The sequence below is a fragment of the Lupinus angustifolius genome, chromosome LG07 (assembly GCF_001865875.1).
Source record: "Lupinus angustifolius cultivar Tanjil chromosome LG07, LupAngTanjil_v1.0, whole genome shotgun sequence".
In the NCBI taxonomy this organism is placed as follows: Eukaryota; Viridiplantae; Streptophyta; class Magnoliopsida; order Fabales; family Fabaceae; genus Lupinus; species Lupinus angustifolius.
In genome coordinates, this window is record NC_032015.1 from 3,561,606 (window position 1) to 3,579,203 (window position 17,598).

The 17,598-nt window shown below is 31.1% G+C and overlaps 2 protein-coding genes across 3 annotated transcripts; both read right to left on the minus strand.

Moving 5' to 3' along the window:
- Nucleotides 1,992–7,134, minus strand: LOC109351834 (mannan endo-1,4-beta-mannosidase 2-like). 2 transcript variants are annotated; one of them, XM_019593481.1, is made up of 6 exons: nucleotides 6,259–7,134; nucleotides 4,811–5,008; nucleotides 3,770–3,892; nucleotides 3,122–3,333; nucleotides 2,233–2,653; nucleotides 1,992–2,198 (listed from the first exon to the last, which is right to left on the minus strand). In XM_019593481.1, the coding sequence occupies exons 1-5, from the start codon at nucleotides 6,646–6,648 to the stop codon at nucleotides 2,260–2,262; spliced, it is 1,317 nt and encodes a 438-aa protein (XP_019449026.1). In that variant the 5' UTR covers nucleotides 6,649–7,134; the 3' UTR covers nucleotides 1,992–2,198; nucleotides 2,233–2,259. The 2 variants fall into 2 exon arrangements, with proteins under 2 accessions (XP_019449026.1, XP_019449025.1); XM_019593480.1 differs by having other exon boundaries at nucleotides 1,992–2,653; nucleotides 6,259–7,133.
- LOC109351836 lies at nucleotides 3,923–11,928 on the minus strand. The gene is made up of 2 exons (XM_019593482.1): nucleotides 11,226–11,928; nucleotides 3,923–3,934 (listed from the first exon to the last, which is right to left on the minus strand). The coding sequence occupies exon 1, from the start codon at nucleotides 11,901–11,903 to the stop codon at nucleotides 11,277–11,279; it is 627 nt and encodes a 208-aa protein (XP_019449027.1). The 5' UTR covers nucleotides 11,904–11,928; the 3' UTR covers nucleotides 3,923–3,934; nucleotides 11,226–11,276.

Consider the following 17,598-nt stretch of genomic DNA (forward strand, 5'->3'; position numbering starts at 1 on the left):
CAATGATTTTTTTCTCTGTTTACCTTTTTCTCGATTATGTTCAATCAAAATCTGTAAGAAGTGTCCGAGAATTGGAGCAAACATTTGCTTTTTCAACTGTTTGAGTTTTGCTAACCGCTGCACTTGCCTTAATTGTGTCTAATGATTATTATTTTTAATTAGGATGACAAAAATACCTGCCCCGTGATTACGTACTCGTAAAAATTTATTATGAGTAGGAGCGAATATTATGATACTCACCTCGTGGGTACCCACATATTTATATTTATTTTTTAATGAAATAATTTATATATATTACATTTTTATGATTATTTTATAATAGTATATTATTTATTTTTGTATATGTTATATTAAATTTTAGTGATTGAAATATATGAAAAATTTATCGTGTAATAAATGTTATTATTAATGTAATAATTATTTTATATGTATTAATTATTATAAAATATATAAATACATATTGAAACTTTAAAACTCGTAAGTGCCTGTAAATACTCGTTACCCGTACGACTACCCATAAATAATGCAGATATGGGTACGCAAAAACATCACCGTTCTGCCGGTTGCCATCTCTATTTTTAATACATAGTTGAACTAGCTTTTGTCATTGTTTTGTTAACAAAATGAATAGTGGGTGGCATGTAACACAATCTGGTTATTATAACATTGTCGTTCTTCTTAAATCCAGGAATTAATTTTTTAATAATAATAACCCCTTATAAATAAACAAATTTCAAACAAAGGCAAATACTAAAACAATACTTAAGGATGTTGATTGAGAAATTAAAAAAAATTGTTTTCTTATACAGGACTTCCATCTTTATCATCCCTAAGGTTGTAGTTAAAGCAAATGCAAAAAAAAAAAGTGTTGGGAAATTGTGTGGGGTTAAAGTGATTTTTAGAGATACCTGGCTTTGGTTGGTTGGGACAACATAAGTACACCCCAATCTGAGGGGTGGTCTAGAGTTTAAGAAATATTTGTATGGAAATTCTGTGGGGTAACTATTATATTTTGAATTACGAGGTTTAAGAAATATTTCAACGAATTATTTTATTTCCTAGTGTGAATTGTACAAAAAATGGCTTCTCTCAGAGTCTCAGTGCGATTTTACATTTCTACGTGTTTGTATTGCGCCCTTTTGCACGTGACGTGGCGATTTCATGGGCCCAGCAAGAAAACTACTAGCCTATTCATTAGAAGTTAAGGTAATGGAAGAAAAACTATTATTTTCATTTAACTTGTAATTATTAATATAAAAATGTCACGTTACTTAAAGAAAATAACAAAATAATAAAAATATTCACTTTTCTTTACAAAACTTCGACAAGAAGAAAGAATGAAAACAAAATGATGCATGTTCTTATGATTAGAAGTGAAAATATATCAACTAAAAACAAAATCAGAATACCAATAAGGCTCAACACAGACAAACTACCAAATCCATTAATCATATGATAGCTTTGATTCATTACGTCCTTATGGAAAAAGATTGTAATCTAGGCATGTACTGACAGTATCAAAATTTATATACAATCAATACATAATTTATTTATTTGTATTATTTTTATATAAAAATCAATGATAGTTAAAAATAGTGACAATATAAAAATCTTTAGTGTCAATGCATACATCTTTTTCTCATGAAAAAGAACATTTTTGATTTATGTCTTATAAAAGATTAGTCTTTTGCTATTGGCTGAGAATCCATTGATCACACCAACACAAAACATGATATAAGCTAAACACTTTTTATAGACAAACTCATTTTAGAACTTTCTCTAGAATTATATACCATGTTTAAGATTCACGTGCATAAGGGTAAGCATGGAATGAGTTTAAAAAATTATCATTCCAAGCCTAATGGCAGGGTGAACACATGAGATATGACTCATGTCTCTTCTAGAGAAGATGTGTAGAACATCCACCCAACTGAGACAAAACCAGATGGCTATCCAAACATAGAGTAAATTGGATTAATGATGTTACTTCGTGTAACTTCAAAAACTTTATCTTAACTTGTTGACAGACTTACACAAGATTTTGTTTATCTGCATTACAAACTTTAACATAAACACTTTATAGGAATCTCCAATCTATGCTACACCACTATATACCTCACTAATCACTCAACTGTAGCATTTGTCATGAAAGTAAGAGGACATTGCACAAAAATACCCATGCACCTATTAGCAATCTTAAACAAAACAAGAACCAATGTTTTCTCCCCATTCTGTGAGCTTTGATTTGCACAGTTTTTGTTAACAAATTTCTTTGAACCTTGTGTTTTGTTGAGTCCATCCATTGATTCTGGCTAATCTGCATGATTGTTCAATGAACATAGAATAGGTTGATGACTTTTCCCATGGAATAATTCCAAAATCATCAATGAACTCATTCATTCCTCCAACTAAGAATTGCCAAACTAAAGCACCTGCTCCAGACCTCTTTTTCTTTGCAGATTTGTAGCTTATGTTCAAAATTGTTTTATACATTTTTTCTCGGTCGGACAAAGAAAAGTTTTTGATCATGTCTGATAATCCAAATTCAGAGAACAAGACAGGCTTGTTCAATACCTTGTCACCATCTTCAATGTGAGAAATCATCCACTTGGAGACAAATTTTAGATAATCATCAATTTCTTGCTCATGAAACCTAACACAGGTTATTTTGACAAAAACAATAAGATAAAAGGCAAAGTACTAAAGAAGGTAGCTAAAATTATCAGAATACAGGTCTTGAAGGGCATAGATATAAATTCATAAAAGAATTATTGTTCAGATGATTTATTAATTAAGTTGAGAGTTTAATTTTGATGCATAATCAACGATTCAACGTAAAGTTTTTTACACTGGCAACTAATCGTACATCACCTCATGTATGACCTTTTAGGTAGTTATTACTTGAGTAGAAGTTTTTTTTTCTTTTTGTTGATAAATGTTACTATAAGAGAAAGGAAAATATTACAAGATTAAGAGTAAACATTTTTAAGGATTTAGCATGAGAAACTCAAAGCAGACAACCTTCATTTCTGAAGGTAAAGTTCTCTGGAAAATTTTGAAGTTTAATTCATTTTCTCCGGATTACAAGAAAATCGAAAACTAGCAGTAATGCAGTGCTTACCAATGGTCAGGATAGATATGAACAGAGGTGAAATCAATATTTGAGATTTGGGAGTTCCTAATAAAATCAGATCCAAGTCTGGATGCCCATGCCTCCGGGTTGACTGTCAATCTTTTTGGGTCATTCGGACCATAAAATCCTTCAAGTCCAACAGTCACCAGATGGTTCCTGTCAATCAATTTTACGAAAGCTGACATTTCTTCTATCCAGTCCTGCAATTCTGTCAGTTAAGTAAACAGCATACTCGAATATCCGACATTAGTAGTAAGATCAACTATATGCAGGAAAGGAATAATGATCATTGTATTTCCCCCTCCTTCACCTTTCAATGAATATAGATGGAGCAGTAAAGTTAAATAGTCTTACATTACATTCCTCAAGTGGTAAGGTTTCAAGAAATTTCTATTTTCTAAATATATTTTCCCAATTAAAAAAATACAGTATCAAAATGGCGAAAAAATGGAGTATCCCGTTGATATCAAATTTAGCCAAACACTTGGGCAAAAATAGCAACCTTCATTACAGGGGAGGGAATAGCCAGAAAAACACATAGTTCATAAGAGATCATAGTTATTTATTATACAAAGAAATAGAGGATACTTCATCTATAAATATTTGAAGGGGTTAAAGCACAGATACAGAACTTACTTGGAGAGTGTCACCTGAAGGATCAGTTATACACCGAGGTTCATTAATTAATTCCCAACCAAAAATGATAGGGTCATTTCTATATTCAATTCCAGTAATAGAGTTCCTCCTTGTCAGAATAGTCTGTAGACAATTTGAGAGGAAACAATTAATTTATCTAACAGTCTCAAAAGCTGCAAAGATGCAGCTAAAATTGAAGTCCCAGCCATGCAAAGTAATAAGACTGGATAATCATTGTTTTGACTCAGGCAAAGAGGGAGGGGATATAAATGTAATGAATTAAATCAACAAGTATGGCAGAACAGCAAGGGGGAAAGCAAAACCATTCGATATGGCAATTCCATAATTTCATCATTAATTCTCCACTCTTTAGAATTTGATCTTGACCAGTAACAAAGACCTCACTCTAAATGGATTGATTGAAAATTTGGTTTTTGATAGAGCCCAAAGGTTTTGTGTGTGTTGTGATCTAGATAAGTGTAAATCATTCCATATGTTTTGAATGTAGTATACAAGAGGAAACAGAAAATACTCAATGAAGCTTCAGAGATAAGGTTTTCTTTAGTAAAAGAGAAAGAAGCTTTTGCTTTGAGTTGTCGTATTCTTTGCTTTTAAACAAAGATACAAGTACAACAACAACCAAGCCTTAACCCTACTAGGTGGGGTCGACTACAAGAATCAAATGCCGTCATAATACTCTATCATAAGTCATGTCTATCGACAAAAGCATTGATCGCTAAATCTTTCCTACTCATTATGGCATCAATGGGTTCAAATTTCAAATGCATGCAGATGAGGTTTAACTTTGAGGGAGAAAAAAGTGTAAACTGGGAACTGCCAAACAGGTCTGACCAGCAAAGGCATTTATTCCACCTACTTGACTACCTTCTATGCGATCTTCACACGCAAATCATCAAAAGTTTGGGCTACTAAATTTAAACACCCTAGGAGAAATGGCGGTAGACAGTAGTACAAAGGCAGTATCACTAATATTGCGTCTTTCCGGGGTGGGGGAGAAGAAAAGAGTAAAAAGATAGAAACCTTGACGTAATTCTTGAAATAACTTCGTATTGATGGATCAAAGAAGAAAGAATCATTAGATGCACTTAACCCTACACCCTCTTGCCATGCCCATTTGACATACTGAGTCTTCCCACCATAAGCTTGCAAGTTATTTACTAAGCTAAGAAGCAGCCTAATTCCATGTTGCCTAGCTTCTGCTATAACATAGTCCAAGGCCTGCAACCAAACAAATTATCAACATGGTTTTCATTCGTCATATGATAGCTAAACAATGAACAACTTACATGCGGCATGGACCAAAAGGATTACAAATAATTCTACAAAAACATTTTTCATTTCTACCAGGAATGACGGGGAGGAAAGATACAACAAGACAAAAATCCCCAAGGCCAATCATCTTAAACTTCTAGAGGACTATATTAAAAGCAGGATAAGGCTCCTTTAAGTGAGTTTGTCTCTAAAGTGCCTAACAGTGTATCAAACATCAAATTTTAGTAGTTTGAGATCATAATGCACTACACTGAACCAAGGGTGGATACACACTTTCTTACTAATTTTGGAGGAGCTTTTTCCTGAACAACATGAATTTCAATTTTAGCAGCGTAAGATAACAATGCAATAGATTAAATCAAGGTGGATACACACTTCCTTGCTCACTTTTGAGACAAACTCACTATTGAGGATCTTTTTCTTTAGAAGCATGTAATAAAAAATTTCAAATGTAAGCACACATAAACCTTCCAGATTTAACACGTCAATCATGAGCTGATTTCTTCCACAAACACTGTTTTTGAGACAATTTCATATATGATAGATTAATTAAATATGGAGTAAGGGGGAAGAGGAATAACACAAGTCCAGCCAAATTCATGTTGAATCATGGACAAAGTTGTAGATCATGCAAATGACTGAAATGAACAACACAAACATGATCTTAAACTTGATTCTACTAAGAGACAGCTTGCACTTTTTGTCTGTATCCAAACTATACTTGATACTATATATTTATATCCTCACTTTCCAAGGAAAAGGGAAAATATGGCCATAAATTTTGTGACATGTTAAATTCTGCAACAACAATCAATCATGTCATGACTCATGTCCTATAAAAGTTCTTCACATAAATTTTGCATAGTTTGGCCCTGGGCCCCTAATGAATTTAAGCAATTACATTTACAAAGCGTGAATATTAATAAATCCATAATACATGCATACCCAGTTTTGGAAGCCTCTGGGCATAAAACCTCAATTTCAGGGAAAAGGAACAAGAAGTGAGTAAGACATTAAAGAAAATCAAAGGAATAGAACACCAAAATAGCCAGCATAGTACTACTAGACACTCATCAGAATCTAGTTATGTCCTTAACAGGAATCAAACAGAAAAAAATACATAAAAACAACAAAAAGATTATAAATTCCAGGAGGCACTGCATACAAGAAATAATGTAAATCACATGCTACAATACCTTGAAAGCTTGTTCATTGTACACACCAGGTGAAATCTGAAGGGCATTATAGTCACCATCATTGAATGCCCAAGTTCTACAAACAGTGAGGCCCATCTTGGCCCCACCTTTCAGCATTTCATGAACCCTAGGCCTAGAGTAATCATCCACAGATTGGACCATTAACCAATAAGAGTTCCACCCATTAATATAAAAAGTTTTCCCATCCAACAAAAACTGAGTCCCATTTCTCTCCACAAAACTCAGTTGAGGTTCTTCCTCAAAACCAAACCTTATCTCTCCAAAAGACATGTAAATGAAAAACATAAGCGATACAAAACCAAAAATGGGATAAAACAATCCATTTCCACCTACCATGCTTCTATATATTCCGTAAAAGATTTTCAGCATAAAACAAGAGAAAATTTTCAGCTTGATAGGATCCTCAGATACCCTTTTAGCTATATATTCCAATGGTCACAAAGTTAGTGGTAGATTTTTGAAACCTCACATTAAGCCCAGATGTGAATGTTTCTGATACCCCAAATGATTATAATGTTTAGATCTCTCTTTTTCTCAGTGAATGGACTTGAAAGGCGATAATTTTAATAAGTTGGGTGCATTAAGAATGAAAAATTATTTATAAGAGAAGATGGGTAATGAAATGGGGAATGGTGCTAATGGTTGCACTTGCACCCCATAGAACTGTAGAATGAAGTAAAGGACAAAAATGGAAGAGAATCACGTGCCTTTCTTCTTTAATAAAAGTAAAATTTATAAGAGAATTGATTAGGGTTGAGAGGAAAAAGTAAAGAGGATTGAGAGTGTGTGGTGAAATGTTGGTATCAGAATAAGGGGTTATTTGGAATTAGATCTGAGAAGTGTAGTCTTTTCTTCACTTGTAATAATAATTTAAAGAACTTGTCTTTTAATCTAAAAAACTGTGGGCTAACTTCATCTGTGATGAACGTGCTTTTATAGAGCTACATAGAGACATTCAAATCCCAAATTAGATTAGTTCTTTATTAGATGATTATACTTTTTGTGGTCCAAAAAAATGTAAATTATTTTATCATTTCATTTGGAGGACTAACATTTTTCTATAACAATATTCTTGGAACAGTAACCTCTTTCTTCTTATTTTTTTAATTTATTTTGCTAGCTCAGTTAATGCCATGCCATAACTACTATGCAATCTGATTTTAATCACAAAAACAATTATTTCCATGAAACAGGGATTAAAAGTATTGAATAATAATGAAGTGAAATTGTATATGTAGTATATATATTGGATAAAAGAATATAGTTAAGATATAAGGAGGAGGCCACAAAAAATGATTATTGACAAGCTAAAATATAGTTCACTGCTAGAACTTTTGAGATTTTTTGATAAGAATAACGGGTCTTAATTCAACCAAGAATTTAGGAGAGAGAGTTAAATAATTTTGAAGTTATTATTTCTCATGTCAATTTTGGTTACGTATAGATGTGTGACTAACCAACTTAGCTTCCACCAAAATAACACTAAGAATCAACATTGAATGGGCTAATCATGATATTAATGACCAACTAATGGCGGATTGCAATCAACCCTCAATTCACACATTTTTTTCTTACAAAAGAACCTATCCCACGACATTAAAGTGTCAATTGTTTAAATTCAAATGACTATTTATAAAAGAATCAAATAAAACACTCTTAACTATTTCCATAACTCACATGGTAACCCAAAGAGGAAATAAATCATATCACCATATCTCCTTAAATCACACGACCGCAAAAGGAAATAAATCATCCATCTTTAAATTATATCACAATCCTCCAAAAAAGGAAACAAATCATATTACTCTTTTCATTCACATGTCCACTTTTACAAAAGGAAGTAAATCATTCATCCTTCATTCCACACACTTATTTTAAAAGAAAAATAAATCATTTATATGACATCTATACATAAAGAGAATAATATCATACCACATTCTTTTGCCATAGTTGATGGCACTGTTTTCATATAAATTATACACAATTATTTCCTTATTTGATACGAAGGAGCACATGAACATAGGTTGCATATAATTGCCCAAAGTGTTTTTGGTTCCACTTACAAATTGAATATAATGTGATAATTTGACATGAATTAAACATCTTCATCATATTATTTTTTGTTGAGTTAGTGTTTGTCCTCCAAATTGTAAAATACCTAGTAACTTTCATTAGACAACATATGAATATAATCTGGGGCAACAAGTCTTCCTTCATACATTCCCTTTGCTCCCGAGTTATAACCTTTAACTGTCCAGATTTCCTTCTTTTCCCATTTTTCATGATTTATTTTTTGGTTAAAGTAACCAGCGTAACAATCATTTACCAGAACAAAGATCCTCTCTAGCAAGTATTTGATTTTATAGTATATTATAATGTTATTATTTTCTTTATTTTTTTTGTATAATTTGTCTCTTAATTAAAGGAGAACATCTTTACCAGGATATGAGATGCCTTGCCCGTAGTGTGCACTTCCATTCCAGTCAAGGGTGCAACAGTGTGGCCTTTTCTTTAATTGTTCTGCTACCCAAAATGTCTTGCACTCAAGTCACATCACATGACAAATAACACTAAGCCATTATGCAGGCCTTCGCGGAAATGTCTAAGATAACTTCAAAGAAACTCCTTGTACTACAGAAAATTCATTAACTGGAAAAATCAATGTATAAAAATATAAGGATCCCAACCAATCTAAAACCAACAGTCAAGACTTTATTAAATGAAGAAAAAAAGACCAATTTGTATAGTTTATTAAGAGTGTGCCTTCCACATCACTTCTCCGGTTCAGTTAGGCTTGTATCTCTAGACCCAAACCAAACCTATAATCTATTGACTAAGAGGACCTAGAAAAGAAAAATGCAGAGAGAAAAGGGGTTGTCGGTAGAATTTACTTGTTTCACAACTTTTATTACTAAAGTTTAATATAGCAGCAAGCAACGTTGCCACTTTCCACTAAAACAAGCAAGAAACAATTCAGAGTGTAAAGTTTCTTCTCCAGAACTAAGCGATCAAGAAAAGAATAACTACATGTGCATATTTTTATATGATTGATTCTGCAGAGATAATTTTATTATTATAGTCGGGACTTTTGAATTGTTTGAGTTTTGAAATGATTCCACTCTTAGTTACAACCCCAACATTTTTTTTCTTCTTGTAAGTATTCTATCTCATTTTTTCATTATTAGATTTACTTTGGTATTAATTTGATGGAGTGCTTATATGTAAGCATTTTAAAAGTGAACTACAAAAAGCTTATGAAAATTTCATAAGTTATTCTCTCAATTAAGTTCTCTATAAATTCTTCCAAGCATTCCTAGTCTTGCGCAGTATTAGTATATATATAGTGATGTCAAATTTTCATATATACAAATTCTTATACAATCTATGATTAATACAATTATGTAAAAGGGAGTTCTACTCGACCAAGTGGAACTATGTTGGTCGATCTTTCTTGCTTGCACAACAAGGTACAAGAAAAGAAAATCTGTAACAAAGTTTGGTTTGGTTGGTCACGTGCAACTGTGCAAGAAGCCATCCTCCAAAAGAATTCATATAAATTGTATTATAATTTCAAGATTAATGTCCAAAAATAAACAAGTTCACCATTTTTTCGGAATAAGTTTGGGAACTTTGGATTCCATTGTCCATGTATCTGGGCCAATTGAGCAAGGAAAAAATTGGTGGCAGTGAAAGTAACAAGATGCGCACCTATCTCTATAAAAAAAATTGACAGTCCAGTGCACAAAACTGTCACTTAGTGAGGTATAAGGAAAATAAATATAGGCAAAAAATGGTATTTCTCCATAAGAATGTTTGCCAATGTTGGGAGAAAAGAATATGGTGGTAGATGTCATTCAGAACAACTTGGTCTACCCTAACAAATAATAATCATATCATCACATTGCATATTTTTGTTCCAGAGCATAATCCTTTCGAGACAATCAAGTTTTGTCTCTTTTAAAGAAGTAACTTCCATACACAACAAAAATTGAAGCATTATCATCATGTCTAAGAAACTCAGTTATAAACAAATGTGTTCAACTTTTTGGACTACACTGTAGAATATTTACTATCTCATTTTTTGCACACTTTAGACTCAGATTCCTTTCGACCATGATTCATATACACTTTACCAATTCTACCACTTCAACAAATATAAGGTGTGTACCAATTAACCAGCATCTACATACCCCCATTGAGATGAACCCTATCAGGAACTTAGAACAAGAACTATTTAGGTATTAATACTGTCAGTGCTACTTGGTCAGCCTGAGTGATTAGATAGACTGTTTGTTTTCATTAACTAAATTGGCATCAGTTCAATGATTAATTTGGCTTTTGTAAGGACATTTCAACCAAAACTTGACTTCCAATAAATAATTGTTACTTCACTTGAGAGTTGAGACCATATGATATCTCTGTTGGCTAGGCATGCAAACTAAGAAACCACCCCTAGTCTTGTCAATATAGTTTAATTAATTTGAACGGTCTAAAGACTAAAAAGTCTAAACAGCTTCTTTGAATGGTATAATTTACTCTAAAGAGACTCTCAATATGGTTTTAGCCTTCTGTATTAATTTGCTTAATTTGACTTGTATACGCAATATAAGAGATTTAGTACATATATCAGTAATAGTTTCTTTATTTTTCTCTTCTGGAGCCTAAGTTTCTAGCACAAACTTCTGAGAAACAATTTACTAAATTGAGTTAGCAGAAACCCTAGAACAACTTCAGAATCACACATCTATGGAAATACAAGATAATCTTGAATCAGCAAAATGAGTTTGTAAGTAAAATTAATGAATCAGCATGAGCAAACACTGTGATTTACCATGATCATTTAAGCAAATTAGCATCTACACAGTTCGTAACATATTCAACTATGTAAGTAAAATCTAACTCCAACGGTCATACCCTATGTCTAAGAAAAAAAGAGATTAAGACACTTTACCAAATCACACAAACCTGTGCACCAAATCCAAAATCCACAACCCAATTCACTCAACAATAACACCTTGAGTTCCATTCCTTCTGACAAGAGCAAAATACCCCAAAACAGCACAAACAGCAGCCACAACATTCCCTTCCTTCAACAAAATCTTAACCACAAAAACGAAAATTTCCCTTGTAATCTTCCTACCCTCCACCACCAAGGTCCTCCTAGGCTTCCCAAAGAAAGCCAACAACACCACTATAGTGATCCATGTGACAAGAACAGCAGGAATCATCACAATCAAAGCAGCAACCATTGAAAGCAAACCAAAGACAGCTCCAAGAATCACAGAGGCATAGATTGCAGGCCAACCAGAGGCTGTTGATGATTGTTGAGCTTGAAGATTGTACCAAGAAAGCATGGAATTTAGGAAATTCCATGAAGAAGCCAAAAGGGTACCATAAACAAGCAAAAAAAGACATGCCCATGTTCTCCTTTTGCTCATGATGTTGAGGAGTAAGATGTAAGAAGAAGGAGGATTGTTCATCGGCGAAGTGGGTGGTTCTTCTTCTCCTACTTTTGCCATTGATGATAACCTTAAAAACACAACAAACACTATTAGTTTCTGCTTTACCCTTTTCCTATTTCTATTGTTTTGCGGTCGTAGGTTCTTTCTTTTTATGTTCCCCATGTTATAATGTCTGGGTCTCTTACACTTAATCACTATGTTAATGGAAAAGATTTTGTAATAAGATTTATTTAGGAATTAATCACCCAACTATGATAAGGCTGAAGATATTATTAGATTTATTTATACTCAACTTAATAATTAGTTTTTAGAGGAAAATATAAAGAGATGAGAGCTCTCATTAGTATATTTCATGATTTTTATTTATTCATTTTCGTATAAAAAATTGTAAATTACAATGACATATCTCGATTTTTAGTGAAATTATATAAATGATTCATCCTTTTTTAAATATACATAAATCACCTTTAATTAAATACACACATTATACATTTCTTTATAAAAAATGGTGACAACTGTGATTAACTTAAAGTAAATATAATATATTGTGAAGAAAAATCCGGATAGTATAAAAATAAATATTTATTTATTATTTTAGTTGGCTACAATATAGTATAAGAGTGATATAAATAGATCATTGGAATTGTGATATGGTTTATAATGAACAAAAAATAATGAATAGACATTAAGTCTTATACAGTTTAAAATTGTCTTTACATTATACCATATTTTGTTTAATTAAATTAGCCTCATCATCATTTTTGTTTAAGAATTATAATTATCTTTCTTGTTCTCAGTATAATATATACATATAATTCGGAGTCATTATATAAGTTTATAAGAGTGAAGTGATTTATAATATCAGTAAAACTTAAGTCTGTATATGTAATTTACTAGAAAAAAACACAAAAGTCACAAATAGACCTTCCAAAAAATAATAAAATGTGATCAGATAACTCACCCTCTTTGCTTGATGCAAAGTATAGAGTGTGGCACACTCTTGAGAAGCATTAGAAAAATCATTGTTAACAAAATATACGCCGAAATAAAGGAATTAATTAATGAGTTGTTATAAAATAAGCTAAACAAAATTAATTTCATACAATTTTTTAGAAACATTTTGAAAGGAAAAAGATTATATATAATTTCAAATGCTTGCTTTTGTAATTTAAAATCCAGAAATAAAAAATATAAATATTACAACCACAACCAAAAATTAAGATGAAAAATCTTATTTGTTTTTCTCATGCCATATGCTCATATCACAATAAAAATATTCAAACCATTGTTCCTTCATACATGCCCATTAATATCACTTCAAATGAAAATCTTTGTTTGGAGGTTTCTTATTCACTATGCTTCTCAATTCCTCCGAAAATTCTTTTTTCTATTGTTCCTCTAGTCCTATACGGAGTGCATAAAACTAATATAAATATATTTCAAAAAAAGAAATATGCATATATATAATATTTAAATATTTTATAATATATCTATATATTTTAAAAAACTCAATTTTAGGATACGTATCAGTTATTAATTATTATATATATAATTTAGAAAAAAAATCCAAGTGATGATGTGGCACTCTAAGGAAAATTTTCTCAATGAATTCCATCCCAAAATAATTGTCAATTGCCTGATTAACCACTCTCTCTTAAAAACTATAATTCATTATTTTTTAGGTAAAATTCAGTTAACAATGTTATAAAACAACACATTGAAATTCAATAAAATTGGTTTACAATTCACACAAGTATTTGTAGGAGCGCAACTATTGAAAATCGATTTAAGTATTAAGCATACAAACAGCCAACTAACATTGAAATTATATATTATTTCATTTATAATGAGAATCAAATTTCATCTTTAAACGATAAGTTCATTTAACAAGTTGCTAATATACGGCGAATATGATGGTTAATTGGGTATATAACCTTTAGGATAGCCTTTTTCTTCTAATCTTAGTTTAAATATATGATTAAATATTAACAAGAAGTCGGTCTAGTGATATAAAGTTTTGTTAAATTATTAGAAATACCAAAAAATTAAGAGTTCGATTCATAGAAATGATACTAATTATAGTGGACACTGGACAGTCATACACGAATAATTTTTTACTCATTATATAAGAGATACTAGCACAAAAAATATACCTGAGTAATTGTAATTTTGAAGTTGAATAGTCTTTTATCTGCAAGAGAAGATCCTCCAACTACACATTGAACTTGCAGCTTCTCGTGCATGAAGAGAACCAGAGCTTCAAATGAGTAATCAACTTTTTATTGATGAGTTTGGCCACATTGATGCACAAAGTTATAATGAAATGATTGAAATTATAAGTTCAAGTCTCACATATAAAAATATTAATATACTAACAATAGCTTATACAAAACATAATTCTCCCTTATGTATCACACTTATTTACGGTGCTACGTAAGGATGAGGGTGCACACCCTGTTTTTTATTTTTTATTTTTTTAATAAATTACCTATAATTTTTAAAGCTCACAATAAGAAGTCCAAATAGGCTAAAAACTACACATATAGAAAAGTATGGTCAGAAAATAAAAGGTCACCACAATTCATAAATTAAAAATTTCAACTTTGAATAACATACGAGAAGTTTCTATTTCATACATAAAGAAAAAAGATGAGTCAGTCGGTCAGTTAACTACAGAAGATAAAACACAGTTACTAACAAGCCAACATTCATACAATAACAAGCCAAATAAAGCCAAAAAGAATACGATAAGAAAAAAAGACAATAAACCAAAACCTGATGAATAAGCACCTTAATGATAAATGAATGTGCAGGGGTCTCCAAGATGTACCATATACTGCGTAATAACTACACATAATAACTGATAACATGAAGGACTGTGCACTAATAGCATCTTGAGTACATAACAATGATTAAACTTTAGTGAATATAAAGACTATTTCTCTTTTCTTTTGTCCTTTTTTATTGCTTTTGTTCATTGAAGCCATTAGGATAGTATAAAAGTTGCCATTATAATAAAAAAAGATGGATTAACACCGGAAAAAAAGAGTTGAAGCCAAACTTATTTTGCGGTTGAAAGAGAATTTTGAATTTGCATTCATGTTATACTTCATGAAAAATATGTTGGGTGTTACAAATGAACTATCAGAAGCATTGCAAAGGAAAGATCAATATATCATTAATGATATGAATTTGGTTAAAATCACAAAGCAATGATTAGAGACTATGCGAGATGACGGATTATTGCTATAGGTAATCTTATTTTGCAATATGCATGACATTGACATTCCTGATATGGACGCTGACTTTTTTCCTGATGGTAAATCAAATCACGATGTGAAAGCAGAGCACACGTTATCATAATAGAGCATCATTATCCTGTTGAATTATTTTATATTATTGTGGATATGCAACTAAAGAAACTTTATGATCATTTCTCTGAGACAAATATTCGACTGCTTCTTTGTATGTATTGTTTAAGTCCCCAACTAATTTGTTCGCTAGTTTTGATAAGACAAAACTGATTGAATTTGCAAAGTTCTATCCACATGATTTTTGTTCAACTGATTTGATGCTTGATAATCAACTTGAGACCTATATCATTGATCTACGTAGTAGTGCTAAATTTGCTTCTTTGCAAGGAATCAATAATCTTTCACAAAAGTTAGTTAAAAGTGGAAGACACATTGTTTACTTATTAGTTTATCTTCTTTTGAAGTTAGCAATGATTTTACCTGTTGTTACCGCAACTGTAGAAAGAGCATTTTCAGCTATGAAGATTGTGAAAAATAGGTTGCGTAATCGAATGGAGGATGCATGGATGAATGACTGCCTAGTGACTTGCATTGAGCGAGAAGTGTTCAACAACATTGACAATAAACTGATCATTCAACAATTTCAAAATATGAAATCACGTAGAGATCAATTATAAAAAATATAATTTATATGATTAACAATATTTAAATCTTTGATATTCATGTTTTCATCTTTTTATATATGATGATATTTATTATAAAAAATATAATTTATATTGCATACCCTGCTCTCGGATCTTAGAATTGTCATTTATCACACTTTGACATAAGAAAGCAATTTTACATTTTTGCTTGGTGGAATTTTGGGAGTTATCGCTTCCTCACCTTGTATGTCAACTAGTTCCATTTCTTAATGAAATGGAGATTGGAGTTAACAAGGATGATTCACTTATAGTTAGATATGGCAAAATGGGTTGTCTGGTCTGTTTAGCCTGTACCCGTAAATGCCCGTAAAAATTTAAGCAGACGCGGGCATGCCCACGTTAATTAACGGACAAAATTTAATACTCTGTTCGTTTTAAAACGGGCTAATGGGCTTGCGGTCGGCCCGTGGGTATTATTAAATAATTTTAAAAAAAAATCATATAATAAATGAAATTAAATAAAATAAAATAGTTGAAGATAAAAAGTTAACAAATTTTTTGATATTTTATATGAAGTTTAACAAATCACATTAGATTACAATATTTTTAAGGATTAAAAACCAATCATAACTTATTTAAAATTTTCTTTTTCCTTAAATTATGTTTATGGGCCACCCACATGCCCAACCGATTTGCCCGTAAACTTAGCGCGCAAAATGGGGAAATGAACAAAATTTCTATACCCTGCCCACAAAAAATACGAGATACCCCATGGACAATGTTCATTTTACTATCTCTACTCATAGCATTGAACAATTGGGTTTCATATCATAGTTTGATCCTGTCATAAATAAATATTATATCAAAGAGATTGAAATGTTAAAAATATAATATAAATTTTATTGTTCGTCATTTAATTTTATAGAAATAATTAGATAAGTCGGAAAGCTTTTGCCTTTGCAAACATCAAATAGACAGAAAGCTTAATGAGTCCATCCTCCTCGATGCTAGCAGAATTGTTATAACTCTTTGTTGGATTCCATTTTGTACTTTTTTTCTTTTGTCATTATTCTTTTTATAATTTTATTTACATACTTTAGTTTATTACACTCAACACCAATTTAATAGTCAAAATCATCCAAAAGCAAATTTTATGCTTCACGTATTTTCCCAGCATAACACGTTGTTTCAAGTTAATGGTATTGCCGACTTGCTTGAATCCTGTAGTTTTTTATATTATAAAAACATATTGTTTTAACAATAGTTTTTATGCTATTGCCGACTTGCTTGAGTTCATTTCATTCATTAGTCCTTTGTAAAAAAAGAGTAGTTTTTTATATATTAATGCAAATGCAAGAAAAATATTTCTCTGTTATATAAATTGAAATTTTTTCTTGCGCGACTTTTACTTATCTATTACATATTATTTTTGTCACGTGTTAAAGCAAAGGTGATAATATGCCTTTTTATTTTCATAATTTGAACTATACATCGAACTTAAAATTAATTTTGTTTTGTTTTTGTATAGAGAGGACCGCATACTCAAAAGGAAAAAACAGAACAAGTGAATTAATTTTTTCATCAAGGAATCCACAATAATTTATCACACGCGTCACAAATTTCTATAAACCATTTATCCTAATAAACATATATCAGTATCTTTTGAGACATACAAATTAAAATTTGTCAACTTACGCATCTATAAATCATGATAGACTTACTAGTTAAGTAAAGTCTCACATCCTTTATTTCCTTGAAATAATTTAAATAAATGTTTAATTACATCTCTATTATTAATTAGTTTTGAAATAAAACATTGATAAAGTTAAAACTTAATTTCTTTTCAGTTATCATGGGTTAAGAGATGTCGTCAATCATGAGTCAAATATAACGTTTCATTCGACAGACTTATATAAAAAGGTAGTGTTGGAAAGGAATGAATATCACTTGTCTCATTTT

Excerpts from the sequence above, each read along its gene's own strand:
- LOC109351834 (XM_019593481.1), bottom strand. The coding sequence starts at position 6,648 with ATGCTGAAAATCTTTTACGGAATATATAGAAGCATGGTAGGTGGAAAT. Across the intron at positions 3,334-3,769 it reads CTTCAGGTGACACTCTCCAA|GACTGGATAGAAGAAATGTC; the intron begins GTAAGTTCTGTA and ends ACAGAATTGCAG. Across the intron at positions 2,654-3,121 it reads CATATCTATCCTGACCATTG|GTTTCATGAGCAAGAAATTG; the intron begins GTAAGCACTGCA and ends AACCTGTGTTAG.
- LOC109351836 (XM_019593482.1), bottom strand. The coding sequence starts at position 11,903 with ATGGGGAACATAAAAAGAAAGAACCTACGACCGCAAAACAATAGAAAT.